The 22221-nt window shown below is 40.7% G+C and overlaps 1 protein-coding gene across 1 annotated transcript; it reads left to right on the top strand.

Annotated features, from left to right (window-relative positions):
• The first annotated feature begins 1461 nt into the window (after positions 1-1461).
• LOC108672770 lies at positions 1462-21220 on the top strand. The gene is made up of 11 exons (XM_047880696.1): positions 1462-2689; positions 4036-4166; positions 4763-4952; positions 5721-5793; positions 11969-12264; positions 13121-13222; positions 14820-14979; positions 15435-15536; positions 17936-18544; positions 19091-19645; positions 20004-21220. Exons 1-11 carry the CDS (start codon positions 1819-1821, stop codon positions 20584-20586), a joined length of 3672 nt encoding a protein of 1223 aa, XP_047736652.1. The 5' UTR covers positions 1462-1818; the 3' UTR covers positions 20587-21220.
• The last annotated feature ends 1001 nt before the right edge of the window (positions 21221-22221 follow it).

Consider the following 22221-nt stretch of genomic DNA (forward strand, 5'->3'; position numbering starts at 1 on the left):
TTCATTCATTACCTCTGACTTTACACAAGTGTGCAAAATTTCAGATCAATTAGACAGGTAAAAGTGTGTCAAATATCAGTTACTGACTAAGTGTGTCAAATATCAGTTAGCTGACAAAATTATTTTCTCAATTTTTTTAATATAGAAAAAAATTGTTTTTAATTTATAAAATCATTTATTTAGACATTTGAATCATGCATTGTCTCCAACTTTACACAAGTATGCAAAATTTCAGATCGATAGGATAAGTAAAAGTGTATTAAATTTCGATTACAAGATTTGTAGCAGACAGACAAACAAACAGACAAGAAGTGAAGTTAAAGAGAAGTGTTGTTATAAAGTATCGATGTGAAATCTTGTACATGAAAAGTCATAACCTATGCTTAATTGAAGAGAGAAATTTTCCATAACAATTTTTTACGAGATGCCTGAGAAGCTGCGGACTGTAGCTTCTCAGAGTCATGTGTCGTAATTTCATTATTTTATGCCGGGATGATCATGTGTAAGGTCAACTCTCGCTATCTTGATTTACTATTCGTCACCGACATGTGGAACAGCCTTCCTGATAGCATCGTTGACGCTCCGAGTATGAACGCCTTCACGAACTGACTATAGACGAAGCTATATTAGGTAGCATTACGATCGTCGGAACACTCGCATTACGTTCGTCGGAAAACTCGCATTACGTTCGTCGGAACACTCGCATTACGTTGGTTGGAAAACTCGCATTACGTTCGTCGGAACACTCGCATTACGTTGGTTGAAAAACTCGCATTACGTTCTTCGGAAAATTCGCTCGCGTTCGTCGGAAAACGTACGTCGGAACACTCGCTCACGTTCTTCGGAGCACTCGCTCACGTACGTCGGAACACTCGCTCACGTTCTTCGGAGCACTCGCTCACGTACGTCGGAATTTTCCGTGGAAATGACAAGCGTTTCAAGTGCAGGACTGAAGGGCTCCTGCGGTCGCTGCCAGACGCGGTCCTGAGAAACTCTAGCGTTTCTAAGGCAATAATAATTGCCTTGATGCTTCATGTTTTGTCTCGAAATCAATAACCAATCTAACTTAGTCTTTATGGTCTCCGTTAAATTAAAACAGATTGGGATTTCTAATAAACGGAACAAAATTTCTAATGCAATAAAATAATTATGGTCTAAGCCATATGAGGCGATTTATTTTTTTATGCAAGACAATTGTTCCGTTTATCATATAGAATCGTCGCGGTCGGTTTTGCACAAGTTGCTTTCGAGAAAAATTAGTCTACACTTTTCGAGGTTTGCCATGTCTTTTGAGCGTGACCGATTTGTTTACCTTTCATACTACAATCATACGATGCTCTCCCTTATTAATTTTTCCTTACAGTTAATAGTTCCGTTAGGTTTGTTATGACTGATTCGATTTGAGGAAATTTTTAATAGATTTTTTAAATGGAGTCGCCGTCTTTAATTGCTAATCTTGTTTTGAATATGCTCATTTCAGGTTATTACTCCATTCCAGCACTCACAGGAGAAAAGAAATATATGGTTGTTTAGTTCTATACCGTTGACATTTGTCTCCTACAAAAGTCTGTAACATATGACGAGATTTTCTCATAAGTTTAGATTGCGTAAAAAATCATGAAAACGTTTGCGCCTGCGTTGTGAACTATCACGCATGCGCATACGTGACGTTGTGATGTTTCGAGCAGTAGGCCATTACGTCTGTGATGTTTTGTAAACTTTTCTTAAGAACAACGAGCGCATGAGAGTTTCACCTTTGTTTATTGTTTGATATTTTTTTTCAGTTGTTTAGTTTTCGTTCGAGTTTAAAGCTTAGTAATGGAAGAAAGAAAGAGTAAAAAATATATTTCGTCTGACGAAGAAGACGAAGAAACTGAGGAAGAGGAAAGTGATTCCAGCAATAGTGATGACAGCTCATCCAGTAGTTCCAGCGATGCGAAGCCAAACTACCAGCAAAGTTGCTCGTCATCAGAAGCTTCTTCCGTGGATGAAGAACAACTTTGTCCTGCCGCGAGACTGTTAGTTTGTAACCGGCGACACCAAGTTCACTCCTCAGCCCGCAAAAAATCCTCAAGTCGCAAGAAATCCCCAGTACGCAAATCCTCATCAGAAAGCAAATCGTCTAAGACACGTCGGAAAAATTCCACCGTGACGAACACCGCAACTCAAACTTTCCAGGAAGGGGATGACTCAGACAACGAGCGTGACATCGTGAGCAAGAATCAAAGAAATCATCATCAAGGCTTGGATTCCAGCACGCAGCGGAAAAAATCTAAAAGCAAGAAGTCAAAAGACCGGAAACACAGCGTTGAAAAATTAACGAACCATCATTCCCGCAGCTTGCAAGAGCGTCTGACGCGAGCCCAAGAACATTCGGAAACTCAAACTGAACGTGAAGCTGAACTCTGCACCTCTAGCGAAGACCACGTCCGAAGAAAATCATCAATGGCGGGACGAATGAGTTCTTCGTTTATGCAAGAGAAGCCAATTAAGGAGGAGGATGAGGAAGAGGATAATAGGACACCTGAGGATGACGAACGACCGATCAGAGGCATGAGTAACCTGAAGGTGCGGGAGGATACCCTGGATGGGGCGGAGGCTCCTGACCATGATCCTCCCCAGCGGAGAAGGACGCTCGAGGATATCTCCATCACGGAACTCAGCGCTCTGAGGGCAGAGCTACCACCAGGTTAGTTGTTCTCTCTAAATTTTAATGTTCATGCAAACATTAATCCGTTTAAATCAAAAGAAAGTTAGCTGTTTGAGTGCATCAATTGCGTTGCTTCTGATTTACCTTGAAGCTAGAAAAAATAATATCCATTATCATTGTGAAGCGCTAAGTGACGAATGAGTTGGAAATAAAATGTCGTAAAATCTTGATAAAAATTTTTAGTATGAATGATGTGATGGCTTTCGTTTCTCTGTGATAAAAAAGTCATCTTGCTTACTTTAACGTAAAATTTATTATATTTGTATTAGTTCAAACATGATTATATGCATCACTGTTGCATACGCAATAATATTTTCCATACAAATATTACGATTATGGTTTCAGAACAAGAATCTACTAACCACCAAATTCTTTCTTTATCTTTCACCCGATAACGACTTCTAAGAACCTGAGTCCATGAACAACAGCGGCCATACATTCCTGCTAAATTCCTCACGAACCATATATTAGATAACATTCATCTTATAATTTGAATGGGGAATAGGCAATGCAAGAAGTATAGGTTTATTCTTTGAAACAAAAATTTTTACACTACAGTATAATTCGAACAGATATTTCCTGCCAACGAATGTGAACATTAAGCGCAATAACAAGAGTGGTTACCGGCTAAACCAAAACCCCTTGACTGTCATATTATTTGACTATATCGCTCTTATAGATTAATGTGCAGCGTAAGCATAAAGCTTTATAACAAAAGTGGCCATGCATCTTTTAAACAGGAATCCCTCAAATGACGTATATGCTATGAGGAACAGATTCCATTAACTGCCGTATGATTGGAAAACATCACCTCTGATAACGACCACTAAAAACATTAGAGATAACATGAATGGTTACTTCTCAGACAGAAATTCTTCGAATGCCGTATGCTTTATCGAATAACGCGGTTAACTGCAGTATGCTTCAACTAATAAAATCCTTCAACTGCCTTATAATTAAACAAATGAAGCCCGTTGACGGCCGTATACTTCAACTAATAATATCCCTCAATTGCCGTATAATTTTAACAAATATAGCCTGTTAACTGCGTATAATCTAACTAATAGAATCCCTCAACTGTCGTATAATTAAACAAATAAAGCCCGTTAACTGCCGTACACTCTAGCTAATAAAATCCCTCAACTGCCGTATACCTTAACTAATAAAATTCTTCAACAGTCGTATAATATGACTAATAGACCCCATTAATTGCCGTATGCTTCAACTAATGAAATTCTTCAATTGTCGTATACTTGAACTAATATACCCCAATAATTACAGTATGCTTCAACTAATAATATCCCTCAACCACGGTACTGGTGCAGAGTACCCCGAAGACACGTCGCCCCCCACGCTGCTGCCGTGCGTGTCCTGCTCCCGAACCTTCAACCCGGCGGCCCTCGACCGCCATAGGAAGGTCTGCCAGAAGATGGCCAAGACCAACAAGAAGAAGCAGGTGACTGAACTTCCTTTGTCGTTACTTTATTTAATTTTTTGTATTTGATTGTAATGATATCATAAATATGGTGGCCATATTATGGCATGAAAGGAGCATTCTGTTTCCTATAAATATTGGCCTCATATTCAATTGTATTGCAAATGATTGATTGTGTCATATACTTGGAACATATACAATATACATATTAATATATCTATAAGGTTCAACAAAATATCTTAAACAAATTAGCATTTTTCAAAATTTAATGTTTTGTTTCAATAATTTTCTGTGTTTATGCTAGTATGCTACAAACAATGGCGCGTATATTACATAATCTCTTTTCTTCGTCCTCGCCACGATAGTTTTTGCAGTAATCAATATGTATTACTGTAAATAGTATTTAATAATAGCATTTGTATATATTTGTTACAATGTAGTATTGAATACATAGTATTAAATATTAGTTATTATTTAATACTATGTATCTAATACTACATTTACAACAATACAATACTACAATACTAATACTACAATACTACAAACAATACTAATACTATGTATTTTACCTATTTAATGCATTTATTAATAATATAAATATTACGCTCTTGCACAAGATATTCAACGCCCACACGCAGAAGTTTGAGCCCGAGGACCCCTTGTCCCCCTCAAGTGGGCGAGCCACGACCCCCGAGCGGGGGTTACCTGGGGCAGCCCCCACCCCCTCCAACAAGAAGAGCTCCCGCTGGAGGGAGAAACATCAGGAGTTCCTGCGCACCATTAGAGCTGCTAGGGGCGCCCCTGAGGGTGAGACTTGCTAGGATCCTGTCTCTCAGAGAAATGCGTGAGACTTTGTCCAAATAGCGATGCATTTTATGCGTTTGCGTGGGTCATACTCGACCCAGTTTGGACCAGCAAAAGGGCTTCGTTCGTTGTCTTCTCGTGCTGTGGGCAAGAAAGTGCGTCACTATTTGAGCAATATGAGCCATTCATTTTTCGGCAGAGTTGTGGTAAATTCAGGTCACTTTCTTTTATAACTGAGAGTTTTTTTTACTGTAAAATTCATCCATGAATTGCGAATTTGTCGGGCGAGGAGGAAGCTTATGAGTCTGAGATTATTCTAGTACATGCCTGCCGTCGTGAGAAGGTGCTTATTAGAAAACATTTACTGTATATCTGACCATTTTGGTTCGTCTTCTTAATAATACTTATTCCTTTAATGTTGCGCAAGTAAATATAGTTGGATAGGTTTACTGATATTACGTAGGTACTGTTTTACTGGTCATTCCTACTGTTTTTTTCCTGGCATTCCCTGTTTTTATTTATAGCACTTCATGATGTTTCATAACATTTCCTTCTTTTGGAACATCCTATTGTTTTACTGGCATTTCATACAGTCATCCTACATTCCGTATTGTTTTTTTTCTGTCATTTCCTTTTTTTCTTGCATTCCCTTTTGTTTTACTTACATTCACTTCTGTTTTACTGACATTCCCTACTCTTTTATTGATATTTCTTACTGTTTCTTCTGTCATTGCCCATTTCCTAATGTTTTCCTGGCATTCCCTGCTGTAGGCGACGCAGACGCAGGAGCACCCACCTCTCTAGTGCCATCAGACTACGTGCAGAAGGCATTGTGTGCTGCTCTGTATGGTGTATTGCGTACTGCATCGGTTATTGTCTCGAGGCGTGAACTAAAGTACCGATCGTAATTGTTTCGTGCAGATCATTGCGTTGTTTATCTCAGATAAACAAACGCCGTTACAATAACGATAACAAATTTTGACATAGCCAAAGCCAAATTGCATAGAGAAACATCATAGGCTGTTGTGTTGGGGCGCTGAACACGAATCGACACCTCCAAGATGACCGCCCAGAATAATACCTACGTTGCTTACCAAAATTTAAATTCAGTTACTGCCGCACCCAGCAGTAACGTCTGGCAAATTGTCTTGTCATCCAAACTTCCTTTAAAGAAAGTTTTACTGCTGATGCGACTCCTTTTAAAACTATTCATTCTATTGTCCCTAAAGATGGATGCAGTTGTTCTCTTTTCTGCTGTAAATCATTTTGATGTTGACCTTCGAAGGCATCCACCCTCGTTTCGCCCGGCGGCTAATTAATTTTCCTGAACTATCAATTCTAAACTTTGCATAATTGGTTTTGATACTCGAGTTAATTCAAACGTTATCGAAGCATAATTTACAGATCATTTCGCTATCTCTTGATCTGGACAAAGTGATGTTTCAATAAAGCGTATTAGAGCACTCAGCATTTTTTGGACTAGATCTAAGTTACACGACTGAGCTTTCCGTGCGTCGTTCTGAAACGTTTCCTTATAAATCAGCTCACTATTTCACTGTAACGGAAGCCATTGATAATTGTCATTTTTTACGCATCTATCGGAAGACTCGTCACGCCTGCGTAGCGCTGACCATCGCCAGGAACGCTGACTATGCGCGCTGACCGCAACCTTCGTGTCCGGTGACCTGAGACGACCACGGCATTAGCGAGGGGCCGTGTATGCTGGTCACTGTCATGGGTATTAGGCCGCGTGTCGTTATAATGGGGCACAATCATCACTAAAATTCTCATATCAGCCAAATCCAAGTTACGGAAATTGAACTTGTAATTTTCTTATTGACCGATTAAATGCACATCTCAATAGGTAAGCGATCAATCCGTCTGAAAGGACCACACTGAAACCTCTGATGGATGAATCATCTGGAATTAGACTATGAGAATTTTTGGGCTCAAGGGCAGAATGTTTATCATATGAGGTCATGACGATAGCTGCTGCTCTCTATACAAGCCCGTAGCTGGGCGCAGGATCTTAACAGATTAATTTTTACTAATTTAATTTAATTTGGATTCATTTATAATTAATTTCGATTAATTTGGACAATTAACAGATTGATTGTGCTCCGCACTTGATGAGCTTCATTTGATGACAAATTTTGACGTCTTGTCGTCTTGAGTCAGAACGTAGACGTATGACAACTTAATAGCTCTTACGATAGTCTCATTAAGATTCTGGGATAGCGAGGAATGATGTTCACAATTGCTTTTCATTGCATCAAAGTTGTATTTACTCTATAGAAAGTATTATACGTGAAGAATTACAAAGCAACATCATAATTTTTAATTTTCAGCAGTATGACTTAGTGCCGAATGTTCAAGTAAGTCGTTGGTTGAAGACATCTATGGCGTCCGCATCGAATTGCAATTTATTTGCTCGCCGACAAATGATGATTGTAGTTCGCGGTTGTGCTCTGCCGTTAGCTCCTTCCGGGCACTTGATGCCTCAACCAGCCCACAACATCGGTCGCGTGCTGAAAGCCTTATTTACGACGTAGTTGGTGAAACTTTCGGTTCAGTGCCGACATTCGAGGAATAAATGGACGACCTTTTCCTGTACATAGATAAAGATGAAGTCTAATGATGATTTTCAGTTATCTTGAAAAGTTATTCATCAAGAATCAGCTAGCATTTTTGTAACGAAATGATGATCGGCAGCAGCTAGCCTGAATGACAGTAACTGCTGGTGAAGACACGCACAGATAGAAACTAAAGGATAATCAGTTGCAACCTGATGTGGCCAGCTGATGAAGATTACGTTACATATTGGAAAGTCTACGTTGCGATCATATACGCAACTTAGAGTAGCCCATCGCAAAATATAAATAATTGCCTGTAAAATTTGAAAACGCGAGAATTAGTTGCAGCTAAACGCACATTTATAGACCTCGTGGAGCATGGAGTGCTCGTAGCAAAGCTGTAGCACCACCAGCACCGGCCAAAAGAGGCGGCTATCTGCATTAATACGGGGCACGGCGCCCCTCCAACACCAAGCAGAGGCACAAATGCCCTGACACGCACTCCCACACTTCAGAACATCGACCCTACAGCCTGGCAACAAGTATTTGCTGCTCTAAACTGCACGCGAAACTGTCGCTGCTCACCGGCGTCGTCCACTCGCGTGCCGCCGAAGAAAATGTCGACAATAACACTAATAACACTTAAAAAAATTAGTGAGACTTTTTCCAAGAAGTGATTCACTCTTTGATCTTGTATGGGGCATTCTGACCCAGTTTGGCCCGGCAAAAGGCGTATCATTGGTATGTGCTGGAAGTGCGTCACTGTTTGGACAACATGACCCATTCATTGCACTACCCCGCTGTGTGCAAATAAGGGCAAGTCACGGCTGCATGATTCCGTATAAACATTTTCCAGTTAGAGTAAGATCAATCGAGTTTTACTAACAACATGTGCCAAATTCAATTAACTTACGGAAATTTCAAAATACTATTGTTTGTACCATTATAAAGCATTCTTAAACAATTCACTGCCAAAGTGTTAGTCAAAATCAAATTTTATTTTTAGATCCAATTTTTTTGATTATAGAGAGCTGTTTAATGTGATAAATACAGTCAGTCTATGGCCATGACGACCCTGATTTCTAATAGCGTTTCTAATATCCTGCTTTGCAAGCAGCCACGAGCCTCTCGGCCGTAAACAAGCCCTGCTGCTGATAGCAAGGCCTCTTATATGGATAACTTCGCTGCCTTTCGCGGCCACATTCTGCCCGGCGCAAATGCAGTTGCGCTCACATTGTGCGCAGCTCAGCCACAAGCGCTTATCCTCCAGCTTTTGCCTTGTATGAATTTCCCACTTAATCCTGTGACTAGTTTGGACACAAAACTTTAAGTGACTTTGTTCATGAAATCTGTTGGCATCGCTCCGTGTTTACCTTAAACATGGACTTCGAAACTACGCAGAGATCAAATGATGTTAAATTTATATGCAGAGGTCAAAGTAACACTAAACTTGTTGTCCAGTGGAAGCGCTTTGCAGATTCTCGCCCTTACCGTTTGAAGAGATTCTGCAACGAGTTATTCTTACATTTGGGAAAACAAACTCGTAAATGGTGGAATGTTGCCTAATGCCATTGCTCCATAATGTTGTGTGTTCCATTGTTGTTAAATGTTGTTTGGAGTAGGGTGAACATATTGCTTAGGCACTTTTAATTGACATAGTTACCTACTTAGTAAATTATGCATCACATTATCTGGGTATCTACGCAGGATTGAGAAATCAGCTTATAAATGTAGACGAGCTAAGCCTAATGTTTAGTTCGATCTCTTTCACTGGACAATTACATTTGTTATGAGCACATCACTCGATAAAATTGTATGGCCCTACTTTTTTTATTTATAATCTTGTTTTATTGGTTGCACAAATGATTGTTCAATCATGAACAAATCATAAAATCTCAAACGATCTCAGCGACATAACAGCAGTGCAGATTTGCTGGGTCAAGCCAGTGCTGCTGCAGTGCAGAGGTGCTCAGCACTGCACCCGTGTAGTGCAGCTGCAGCAGTGCACTCTAACAAAGAGGTCATTATGTTGCATTANTCAAGCCAGTGCTGCTGCGGTGCAGAGGTGCTCAGCACTGCACCCGTGTAGTGCAGCTGCAGCAGTGCACTCTAACAAAGAGGTCATTATGTTGCATTACCTTCAGAGCGCCCTTAAATGCAGCCCTGCCATCTGTACTCTGAGCTGTTCTTCTCGCCTCTTTTTTTCTGCGCAATGTTTTTATCAGGAAATTATGCAGATGCGTGCGCAGCACAGACGTTGTCACTTGAACATGCACTCTGTCTGAGTTACATAGTTTTTAAACTGGGATCAAATTTGTTTGCGAACATTTATCGATCGATTTCTAGTAGCGAGCGCCATCTTTAAACATGAGCATACTATATTTAATATATTTATGGTTTGAGCTTGTTCTTCTAATTGAAACTACGTGGAGATCAAATGCTGTTGAATTTATATGCTAGGGTTGATCCTTTGTAATAATTGATTATTTTTTCCCAAAGCTTCCTAAATCTTGACTCCATATTTGTAGACGTAGTTTCTTACTATGATATTTTATGGCATCTTGACATTTTAATCTTTATGGAGTCTTGATGTAAAAACTAACAAATAAGGATTTTGAACGAACTGTGCCGCCTGTCTGGACAACGAATCAATGTGCGATAGCGAGTCAGGCATTCATGATCCATACCTCGAACATAGTAAACGTCCAACGGTAATCGATGCTTAAGTCAGATTTTACTGCAGGGTTTCTGTCGTGGCGTAGCTAAATTTAAGTGACAACGCAGTTCAGCTCTTTAGGTCTCGACAACTAAAATCCCTTAGCGTGATGTTAGCTTTTACCATGTAGGTAGAATGAAGCAATTGTACAATTTGAGTTATTTATGTTTATTTAAACCCTTAATCAGAGATTGCCATATGTGGAGACTTTAACACAAGTCTGCTCACACAAAATAATAGTTCCAGCAAGACAGAAAATTTTAAAGAAATGTAAACAGCCATTGCATGCAGAGATCCACTACTCGCGCCTAGACGGGGCTCTAACCCATGCATAAAAAATATAACTCAGTACTCACAGCAGTGAGTGACAGAGAGCGCATTTTCTCGTCGACGAAAACTTGAGGTCACGGACAGACGGACGGACAGACAGACAGACGGACATGGCGAGCACAATAGTGCATTTTTTTCCATAAATGAGAAAATGCGCTAAAAAGCCAGAGTGTTCTGCCATGACCATGAAGCCGCCGTATACAAGACACAGGAACAGCCAAACCTATCAAGAAACCCGGAATCCTTCAAATAGAAGTGGCAGGGATACCTTGGCATTCTAACCTCATGCAGCTGCAGTTCAGCCATAGGGCGTGTAGGAGTTGCGTGGGTTGTCGCTCTCATTTAACAGGTTCTCTACCGCGGACACTTGACGACTACAATTTATCGTGGTTGTTGTATCTTTATTATACTGTTTATTATTTATACTGGTCTCCGACCTTAACTTGATGAATATTCATATGTATTCCAAATAAAATCAGTACGAGTTCTATCTTTCATAATCCTATCATCTTGAATCCCATCAAATCGAATCCTATTGACAATTTTCAGACCAAATAAATGATGAAATGAGAAAGACAAATATTTGACCCTACATTCAAAATCTAATTCCCGTTTAACTCCCGTTTCGAAAATTAAAGGAAATTTTCTCACAGAAATCTACTAATCAAAAATTAAAAATGAATTTTGATTCCAACCATCGTTCTCCCTGCTCAGTAATCGCGTTGATCATATCTTGGCTTAGTTGAATGAAGAATTAGTTGAAAAGTGAATGAAGAATTGGACGAATATTTTTGGAAATGGTCAGTTTCAGCATGAAAAATGTGTAGGCTCTTCCACAAATACCTCACCCAAGTGCAAATAAACTATTGTGAACAACACAATTTTGTTCACGTTCTGCTCGCTCACTATTTTGTTGTTGGCTTAACTGACTTTTTACGCCATCCTCGAGATTTTTTGTCGCCGGAAGCCGCTTATAGGCTTCCATTCTTCGTCAGAGATTGAACAAAAGGCGTGATTCAGTCAACATGAACGCGTTCAACGCTAAAAGCGTTATAATTCAGTCAACGTATTACATATTGAAGTTTGAAGCTGCCAGTTGGTGCGCTATATTCCGCGTCCAAGTGTTTTTTTTCATCACTAGACTTTAATTTTAATTTTTTGTGAAAATCAACGATAAAATTTTTTAAGGCATTTTCCTTTTATTACAGCTTTAACAATTTATTAGTAATTTACAAGTAGTTTTCCCGTTTCTGGTCCATTTCTGACAGATACATTACAGATTTACGTCATCACTTATATTAATATCAACATTTCTTAAGGGTATGCAAAGATAATTTAATTTCATCATACTTTCTTATACACTCGGATTTGCGATACATGATAAGTATGCCTCGGTTAAGTTCCTTAATTTCCGCTCGCTCTAACACCTTTATTTGTCCTCAGTATGTGCCCCCCAAGCCGGGACAGAGCGGGTGGCGCGCCCCCAAGAAAACAGACGTCATCTCTTCCATTCCCCCGCCATCCACGTCTGATCGCAAGATCAGTCCTCCTCCCCTGATCCCCAGCCGTAGGGGAGTTACGACATCCCCATCACTGCAGCGCAGAGGTACATCCCCAGCACCACTGTCGCGGCAGCACAGCACAGCGTCGCTGGGACGCTCCGCCGCTCGTAGCTTCTCATCGATCCTTCAGGCCGGTCAGTGGCGGCTGAATCTAAAATCATAATAAATGGCTGCTGAATCTAAAATCATAATAAATGGCTGCTGAATCTAAAATCATAATAAATGGCTGCTGAATCTAAAATCATAATAAATGGCTGGGGAATCATAAAATCATAATAAATGGCTGCTGAATCTAAACTCATAATAAATGGCTGCTGAATCTAAAGTCATAATAAATGGCTGCTGAATCTAAAATCATAATAAATGGCGGCTGAATCTAAAATGATAATAAATGGCTGCTGAATCTAAAATCATAATAAATGGCTGCTGAATCTAAAATCACAATAAATGGCTGGGGAATCATAAAATGAATCTAAAAAACATGGTGGTTATACAGAGGCTGAGAACTGAGGGTTAGGATATAGGAAAACCAATTAGAACTTGGATATACAGTATTTAGAGATCTGTTGAACGATGATAAGGATATATGAGAACCGATTAGGACTCAGATAAGTATAGAGCCCTGCTGAGAACCGATGATTAGGATATAGTTGAATCAATTATGACTTGAACATATTCAAAGCTCTGTTGAGAACCGATGAGGCTAAGGCTAGCGAAATATTTAGAGCTCTCTTTTGAATACAAGGAACACGTTTGCAATGCAGTAGATTTGAAAGCGCTTCTAGAGCAGAAATTTTAATCGTATTATAGGAAATTTTGAAATACATTAGGGATGAACGTGGTAGCTTTGACACTATTATGGCTTGGAAACAATTTAGAACTGTTAGAACAATTTAGAAGTTTAACGACTCGTGTATAAAATATTCATGTGAGCATATTAATGTATATCTATTGAAAACTCCACGCAAATATGCTGACTTGTGCGGGCAGTTGGAGGAAGCTACTCGAGTCCGTACGGACAGCGTCACAGCGTGGGCGGCTCACAGAGCGGCTACGCCACACCCTCCTGCTACAGCGCCTACGGCGTCACTGGTACTTCCCGGCAATCGCTTCTGTTTTTATAAGCATTTAGTGTGAAAATATCACTGCAACCTACGTTGCAGACAAATTTCAAACACTTTTTTCGCCAACCGAAAAAGTTAAGTTTTTGCTTTGGGTTCAGGAAAAAGTCCAATATAAGTTTCATTATTAAACCGTAATTTTTTGTTATCCAAAACTGATAAATTAACCATATGCCTTCAGGTCAAGAAACATTAAAATGGCCGATAAGACTTTGCGAAATTTTCTAGGCCTGGCACGAAATCAGAGGCTTTTGTCCTATATTATTAAGATGAAATATTGTGTTGCTGAATAAACAAATGTATCAGTATCACTATAGAGTTTTAATATTTCATTTCTAAATCGAAGACACCAAGGCATGTTTTTTCTCGACGTGTCTGTGAAATGATCTTTCTTCAACTAAAATAGGTATTACACACAGAGAAATGAGCGAGATCAAACTGGGTCATCCTGACCCAGTTTGTTCCGGCAAAAGGTTGTACCAGTTCTACGTCAAGAGCCCTGCTGAGAACCGATGATTAGGATATAGTTGAATCAATTATGACTTGAACATATTCAAAGCTCTGTTGAGAACCGATGAGGCTAAGGCTAGCGAAATATTTAGAGCTCTCTTTTGAATACAAGGAACACGTTTGCAATGCAGTAGATTTGAAAGTGCTTCTAGAGCAGAAATTTTAATCGTATTATAGGAAATTTTGAAATACATTAGGGATGAACGTGGTAGCTTTGACACTATTATGGCTTGGAAACAATTTAGAACTGTTAGAACAATTTAGAAGTTTAACGACTCGTGTATAAAATATTCATGTGAGCATATTAATGTATATCTATTGAAAACTCCACGCAAATATGCTGACTTGTGCGGGCAGTTGGAGGAAGCTACTCGAGTCCGTATGGACAGCGTCACAGCGTGGGCGGCTCACAGAGCGGCTACGCCACACCCTCCTGCTACAGCGCCTACGGCGTCACTGGTACTTCCCGGCTATTGCTTCTGTTTATAAGCATTTAGTGTGAAAATATCACTGCAACCTACGTTGCAGACAAATTTCAAACACTTTTTTCGCCAACCGAAAAAGTTAAGTTTTTGCTTTGGGTTCAGGAAAAAGTCCAATATAAGTTTCATTATTAAACCGTAATTTTTTGTTATCCAAAACTGATAAATTAACCATATGCCTTCAGGTCAAGAAACATTAAAATGGCCGATAAGACTTTGCGAAATTCTTTCGGCCTGGCACGAAATCAGAGGCTTTTGTCCTATATTATTAAAATGAAATATTTTGTTGCCGAATAAATAAGTGTATCAATATCACTATAGAGTTTTAATATTTCATTTCCAAATCGAAAACACAAAGACATGTTTTTTTCTCGACGTGTCTGTGAAGTGATCTTGCCTCAACTAAGATAGGTATTGCACACTCAGATAAATGAACGAGATCAAACTGGGTCATCCTGATCCAGTTTGTTCCCGCAAAAGGTTGTATCAGTTCTACGTCCTCTCTTCGCTCGTGCCATGGGTTAGAAACTGACTCACATTATGGACAACATGACCGATTTATTTCTGTGAGTGCAGGATCGCAGACGCCGAGCCTGACTCGCTCAGGGTCGTTCTCAGGCTCGGCCGCGGGTCAGCCGTTCGTACGCTCCGCGTCCCTGCGCGTCGCCTCCTCCAGACGCGCGTCAGGGGAGCGTAAGGCGCGCCGGCGCGACCTTGCCTCTGACATGCTTGCCAGGTGCGTTATTGTGTGCTTATTGTATTAGTTATAATTATTGTTATTATTAGTTATTATTGTCAGGTATTGCTGTTATTATTGTCAGGTATTGCATACCTATTGTCAGGTATTGTGCGCCCCTTTACTATACCTACATTGGTTCCATGGTACGTTCATGTTTTACATTTTATCCATACTTGAACTCAGTTCCTTTATCTCGATGGAAATTTCATATTACAAATCATAACACATGATCTGTGTTTTAGTTCAAGTGTAATACCTTATCATAATAATAACCCTCTACCATCTCGTGAAAACGGTAACACCTTACGTAATAATTTAATAATAACCCTTATATTATTAATTAAAATGTTTATTATTTTATTTAATATATTATTGGGTTAATAATTATAACCTAATAACACAATTAACCCCCAATAACTTCAATGAATTATCTTCACCGCCAACACCCACAGCGTGTGCCTGAGCTCGTCCCCCGCGCGCGGGGAGCCTGAAGGCGACGAGGCTGACGACTTCACGTCCAGGGAGACGACGCTGTCACCGCCGCCCTTCTCCAAGTGAGTGGCGTCCATACACTCACATAAATTAGAGAGACATTATCTAAATAGTGATGCACTTATTGGCCTTGTGTGACTCATCCCCACCCACTTTGAGCATATCAGTGCTACGTCTGCTCTCTGCTCGGGCTGTGGGTAAGAAAGTGGGTCACAATTTGGTCGAGATGACCCATTCATTGTTATTAGTGCAATATCCTGTTTGTAGGAGTTTTGTTATGTTAATTTGCAGAGGATACAAATCCAATAAGTTTGAGACTTCATCCCTACGTCTGTCATGTCTTTAAGGTACGAAGTTATCTTGTTGAAGAAAATTTCAAACCTCGAATCGCGAATCCCGTAGTGTTTCAGATTTAAATTGAACAATTCGTTAACTGACCGCCTAAGCATCGTACCTCGGGGGATGACGGCAATTCCTTTCTTTCTTTATTATTAGTATTTGTTTTAGGAGGCACATTTTTCTGCAAACAAAACATTTGTTAGCGAAGTTTAAGTTTGGCAGGAGATTCTGAGAAAAAACTTTTAGCGTCCTTTAACTCTAGGCAGTTAATGAACCTTACGAAGACAGCAGCTGAGTATTGATCTTACTTTATTTTTGTGTAAATTTTCAAGCATTAACTATTTAATCTGTCCTAACGCTGCTAGTGGAGAAAAGCCATTGAAGCTTCAAGTGCCCATTAAGCAAGCCGGCATCCGCAAACAAGGTGCTCAACGCAGAATCAGTTCTTCGGTAAACTCTAAGCATCGTAAAAACATTATTCATAGACACGACCTGCAAAACAACCAACAGGACTCGAATCATATTGTTCATGGTGGTAAAGATAATTGCTCTGACACTGATGACATTAAAAAGTGTTTTTCTGCAAGTGATGCTGCCGAGTCTACTGGCGTGATGGGTAGTCGAAATGATAGCGGCAACAGTTCTCCTCAAATTTCGAAAGAAAAAGCAAATCAAATTCCATCCCAAGAAGAAAAAAGATTATCCCTAGATGTGACTGGCAATCTTCCTGATGTTCAACAGACCGTTACAATTTCTGAGAACTGTGTCGAGACAACAGTCGACGACCAGGAATCAGACTGTAACTACGAGAGTGAAGCTGAGCTCGAGATACCAAATGAGGAGAACTACCTGCGATCCTCAACCTCCATCAGCGGCGACGATGAAGTTTTCGACAATTTGGGTAGTTCCTACGGCCGACCGAGGTCCGTTCATTTCGAGGATGAGTGTTGGGAAGACGGACGTTATGTTTGTAAAGAATTGTCAAGAAGTGATGGTTCCTTGAACTCTGCTGGCACCCGCAGTAAAAGGGTCAAGCCTAATGAGGAGTACGACGAGGAAGGCGAATTTGATGCTGCTAGGATAACTTCCCCAGGAGTAAATTTCAGACCTGCAAACGTGAAAAGCGCACGGGGAGAAAGCGTACGCGAAATGCTGAGAAAAAGGCGTGAAGGCGTTGATGAAGCTCTAGAACTCGATGGCCGACGACGCATTGCCGTTGTGAATGATCATTCATACCGACCAAATTTTGTTGCTAAAACATCCCTCTCGCATTCGCAAAGACTTCGCCCAGACTCGCAAACTAGGCCTGAGCATCGAACTTCTTATGATACTGACTCGTGGTCACCCAACAGCTCCGGGTATTGTTCAGACAGCCTGCGCAAGGCGCAGAGCTTGATGAACGTGTCTTCCATGTACGGGTTTGGAGTTGTGCCACGTTCGGCGAGGCGAAAGCCTACAGATAAACGATTGGACCCCGTTGCAAGGACCACACCAATATTCAGTCAACTAGACCATCCACAAAACGCAGCTTTCATTTCCAGTAAAAATTTCGCTGTGCTTCAATCGCTGGTTGGCAGCACTAGTAATTCATCATCTTCTTCATCTACGCGATCTATGCAGCGGGACAGGCTGAAGAAATCCATGAGCAAGAATAAGAAGAAACATAACGGGACTTCGGTCGACCCGAAGAGGTACAACACATACATTACGTACATCGAACGCACGTCCGCTAACTTCACTTTTTCTACCTTGGTTCCCGTCACTGCAAATATACAGCTCAGCTTCGCCGTTTTATTTTACTCGCCAGTTTATTTTTCAGCACAGCCTCCGCACTTGCTTCAAAATACGTCGTGTCCCGCTTTAGATTTATGCACAGTATACGTACTTTGTACTTTTTAACGTATAAATTATTCACGCAGTTTTTTATCACTAAACTTTAAAATAAGAGCAAGTCAAATTACTTAATTTCTCACCAGGCTCAGCGTTTTTCGGCACCTTTTAATTTTTAGAGAATTCGGCATTTGCTTTTGTTCGGCTTTCCTATTCCATTATGTAACTGATCTTTCAATCCTCTAACTGCTATTTATTTTGCAACGTTTTTGTTCACCTATTTTTTCATCAGGTCTCATTTGGATTCATCGTTTGACTTGGATTTTGACGTCCACAAGTATGATGCGATCAAGTACGACTCGGCGAAGTATGACACGACAAAATACGACTCGTCCAAGTATGACTCGACGAAGTATCAGTCGTCCAAGTATGACTCTGGCAAGAAGGATCTTGGCTTAGATTTCTACGACCCTTACTCGGCCGCGGAGATGCAAATGCAAGCACTTCTTGGCCCAACATTTGGTGGAGGAACATGCAAGGACGACAACGACCGAGGCAGTGGCCTGGGAGCCGCTGGAATGGGCATAGGAAATCTTGGGACTTTTTCAACTAACTCGAGAAAACTGTCTGACACTTTGCTTAATTCTGAAGAACGTCCCTCAAAGCTCAAGATTATTACCCCTACGAGCCCCGCTCCTTTGCGGTTTCATAGACAGACTCTGTCATCTTCGCCCGAGACTTCGGATATTTTGTCCCCAACCCCCTTTGGGGCTGGAGACTCGTCAAATGATAAACGCTTTTGGAGACGCTCCCCCAGTCCTCCCATCTCCAGGGACCGCTGGAGTCCTTCACCCAAGTCCCCAGCCCACACTTGGACCCCCACCAGAAGGAGCCCCAACAGGTGGGGTGGAGTTATGGAAGCTTGGATTCAACTAAAAACTACATTTATCTATATTATTATTCCTTACTTATGGTGATGACGGTGCATGGTTATCATGCCAGACATTCTAATTTCCAGCAAACAATTTATTAATCCCTCATTTATGCTTATTTTGTACACATATTCAAGTAGCAATTATATGACAATTCAGCCATATTATTGCCATGTATAAAACTTCAAAAACCGACAGAACTTCTCTAACGTGCGTTGCTTCTTTTGTTTTTGCTGCATCAAAGCTGCGCATCGTTTGTTTTGTATTTTGCTGCTTATGCTTCACAAGGAATTTGTTTCTTTGGTAACCGAGTATGAATGTTGTGTTATACTGTATGAGATTTGTCACTTACACGGACATTTTGAATTTAGCAAGACTGATGTACCTAATGTAATTTTATATTCAAGCATTGATCCTCTATGAACTCACTACTTTGAATGCGCCTCAATCAATAATTTTAATTGTAATTAAAACGCCTTCATACTTCTGTTTGTAAAAGTTGTTGAGTTTTGCAGGGAGGACCGCCTGAGCATCACTTCTTTCTCGGGCGGGTCTCGAGACAGCAGTCGCAGTGGCACGGCCGTCGGCAAAGAAACATTAACGAAGAAGAACGAACTGAGGGACGACCGCTTGAGCTCAGCGCCTCTTAGGGGGAACTTATCCCTGCCCTCCAACCCTAAGAAATACGAGCATTTGGCCGCAGGTTCCACGATCAGCGAAGCCTCTCCATCTTGGCGGGAAGGCAGAAATGGCAGCTCAAGCATTGAGGATTCTTCTCGGACCTCTACGGGGTTATCTGCTTCTAGTAGATTCGTTTCATCTGCCTCTGGAGATTCTGGATCCACGAGATTTGGTTTCTCTTCAGCTGGAGGCTCCAGATTCGGTTCCACGAGCATCGGCACCACTGCTCGTGCCTCTGTTTCATCCTCATTGATCTCGCCCACCGGCCTGCGGACGGAAGGCAACGGCGCCGCGGAGTCCCGTGATGACCACAAATTTTCTAACGAGGAAACTTCGGCGTCGTCGTTCAAGGCCCTCAGATTGGCGCTCAGTGGGGACCGCCGAGACCAGTGAGACTCTTGTCGCTAAATGCTGACATTTTATATGAATTTTGATCTTAAATACTGACCTTACACCTATGCAGGGATTATGTTCTTAAGTGCTGGTCTTGCTCTTTAAACTTATAATTCACTTCTTAAACTCGTTCATTTAATGTTGAATTCAAAAATTATTTTTCTGCTCATTAATTTATTACTTTATGGTGTCGTACTCTAATATTCATCCATTGTTTTTTGGGTCTTGCCATCATCCTCATTGTTTCTATTGCTCTCTGATCTATGTTTACTAGCAAACTATCAATACGAATCGTAATTATGCAATCAGAATCCTGACGTTGCAAAAAGCCTAACTACTGACTCACTCTTCCAGGAGGCCTGAAGCGTCCCCCTTCACGATAAGAAAATCCAGCGGCTCTTCGAGTGACTCTTCTCTTCCCCCACTGTCTTCCCCCATGTCCCCCACCACCCCCGCCAAGTCCGTTAGAGGGGACACAGTAGGGGGACATGGTCCCCTCGTTACCCCCAGATTAGGTCCTGCCATCACCGAGCCTGTTGAGGCCCGAGGGTCAACATTTAGTAGGGAACACTCGCCCAGCGAGACCTTGCAGGATGTCATATCAAGTCTAACTGCAATAGGCAACTCACCGACCCCAAATAGACTGGATGTCAATTCTGGTGGATATAAATCTACATTTTCTGAACCGAAAGCCTCTAAATTATCCAGTTTGTCCGACGCCAAAAGCCTAAACGTCGGGAATTCCAAGAACCTGTTTAATGCTTCCACCACTTCCAAGGCTTCCATTGACAATGCTAGGAATCTTGCAGACTCAGCAAAAGGTGATGACGGCGCCCCCAGATTCTGCTATGAGTGTGGCCACAAGTACCCGCTGACTCTGGCAAAATTCTGCTGCCACTGTGGATCCCGCAGAGCTCCTGCGTCTGCGCTACACTGACGTAGCTCTGCTGCTGCGGCAGCAGACTGACGCAGCCGTGTTTGCAGACTCGAGGTTATCTTCGAGCAGTGAAACTAGCGTCTATAAGGAGGCTTGTGCACGAGGACGGACAATAGTGGCCGCCATTATTTCTTTTGAACGCTAGCCGCCACTAGTTGTCTTGCTCTTGGTCTCGTGTAAAGAATTACCGAGTCCTTCCGTGGTTATTAGCTCTTATACACAAGACCATAGCTGTGATGGTGGCGGTTATCATTTGAAAGTTGCACTGGCCGCCACTGCTGACCTTATGACAAGTTTAGGACTTCTTAGTCCACGGTCACGCTGATGCGCCGCTGTCCCCATGTACAAGCACCTTATTATACAGCTAACCTTAAATGAACAGTCATGAACGATACGGAATATAGCCAGACTGTGGTGTCGGAACGCAGTTATTTTGAAGCAGATCAAAGAATGAGTTGTCCAATCTAATCACTAGTGGGCGGACCTAATCAGTTACTGTGTGAGCAATATTCTACTAATATTTTATATTATTAAAAGGTTCAATTGACAAGCAATTACAATGTCTCGAAATGTCTTTTTCATCCTGCCATATTAATTTTTCTCAGTGTACATAAATATATTGCCAACATTGATATATTTGTTCGAATTAATTAATTAATTAATTAATTATTTCAAATTAAAACACTCATTCTTCCACAAACCCAAATGAATTTAAAAAATCGCCCTCAGAGTTTGTTTACCCTCAGTTTGGGAAGACGTGAGTAGAAGTAAACTGATGCACTCATTATTTTTCTTTATTTTAATACTTAGCTTTTTGATGTTGATAGAGAGACACGCACACAGTTTTCTTTATGATTCAACGCGCCATAAATTTTCTGTTAATGAATTTTGTTGTTTCCCGGTGTTTTTAGCGCTCAACGACAATGCCATTGTAAGTGATAAGCGAATAGCATGAAATATTGTATTTTTATATCAGAAGACTAATTTATGATTAAGGTTCGCTATAGATATATTATGACATTGCTGGAGGCGAGAATAACGTTTTACTATATATAAATATATTGTTCAATTTTCTACTCGTATGTATAGTTGCATTTAGTAGTACATTGGTCTAGCGATATACAGGTGCATGATGAATCGTACCAGAAAAGCAAGGGCTTGCCTCTTTTTAACGATGCCACTAATACAGTTAATTTCTACGCTGGGTTTTTAACACTTATTTGCCATCACGAAAATCTCTGTCGAGCGTCTAATCCTAGCTTCATGTTACTTTGTACAGTCATAAACTCGAACAATGTATATCGTTTTGTTATTATTGGTCCTTTTCCCGTTGGCATTGCAGGTGATATTTCAAGTAAATTCTCATCACTGGTTCGGCCATTGAGACAATGATAAAACAAATTTAATTACTAAAATTTTCAAATTAACGTAAATTCTAAAGAAATTCTGAATTTGACCGTTAAGAGTATCGAAGAAGAATATAGTTTGCTTTAGATGGTTGGTGGATAAGACGATGTAATAATCACAGGTTTATCAAAGATTCCGCCGGTTTCTGCAAAGGAAGAAGCTCCAATACGACAACGAATGAACGATCTTATATGGCTGTTTGGTAGGCAAATACGTACATTACTAAAG

The sequence above is a fragment of the Hyalella azteca genome, unplaced genomic scaffold (genome assembly GCF_000764305.2).
Source record: "Hyalella azteca isolate HAZT.00-mixed unplaced genomic scaffold, Hazt_2.0.2 contig5945, whole genome shotgun sequence".
Classification (NCBI taxonomy): domain Eukaryota; kingdom Metazoa; phylum Arthropoda; class Malacostraca; order Amphipoda; family Hyalellidae; genus Hyalella; species Hyalella azteca.

Coding starts and splice junctions, on each gene's coding strand:
- LOC108672770 (XM_047880696.1), top strand. CDS start 1,819: ATGGAAGAAAGAAAGAGTAAAAAATATATTTCGTCTGACGAAGAAGAC. Junction 5,794..11,968: donor AAGGCATTGTGTGCTGCTCT/GTATGGTGTATT, acceptor GCCTCGGTTAAG/TTCCTTAATTTCCGCTCGCT. Junction 13,223..14,819: donor CAGCGCCTACGGCGTCACTG/GTACTTCCCGGC, acceptor CTGTGAGTGCAG/GATCGCAGACGCCGAGCCTG.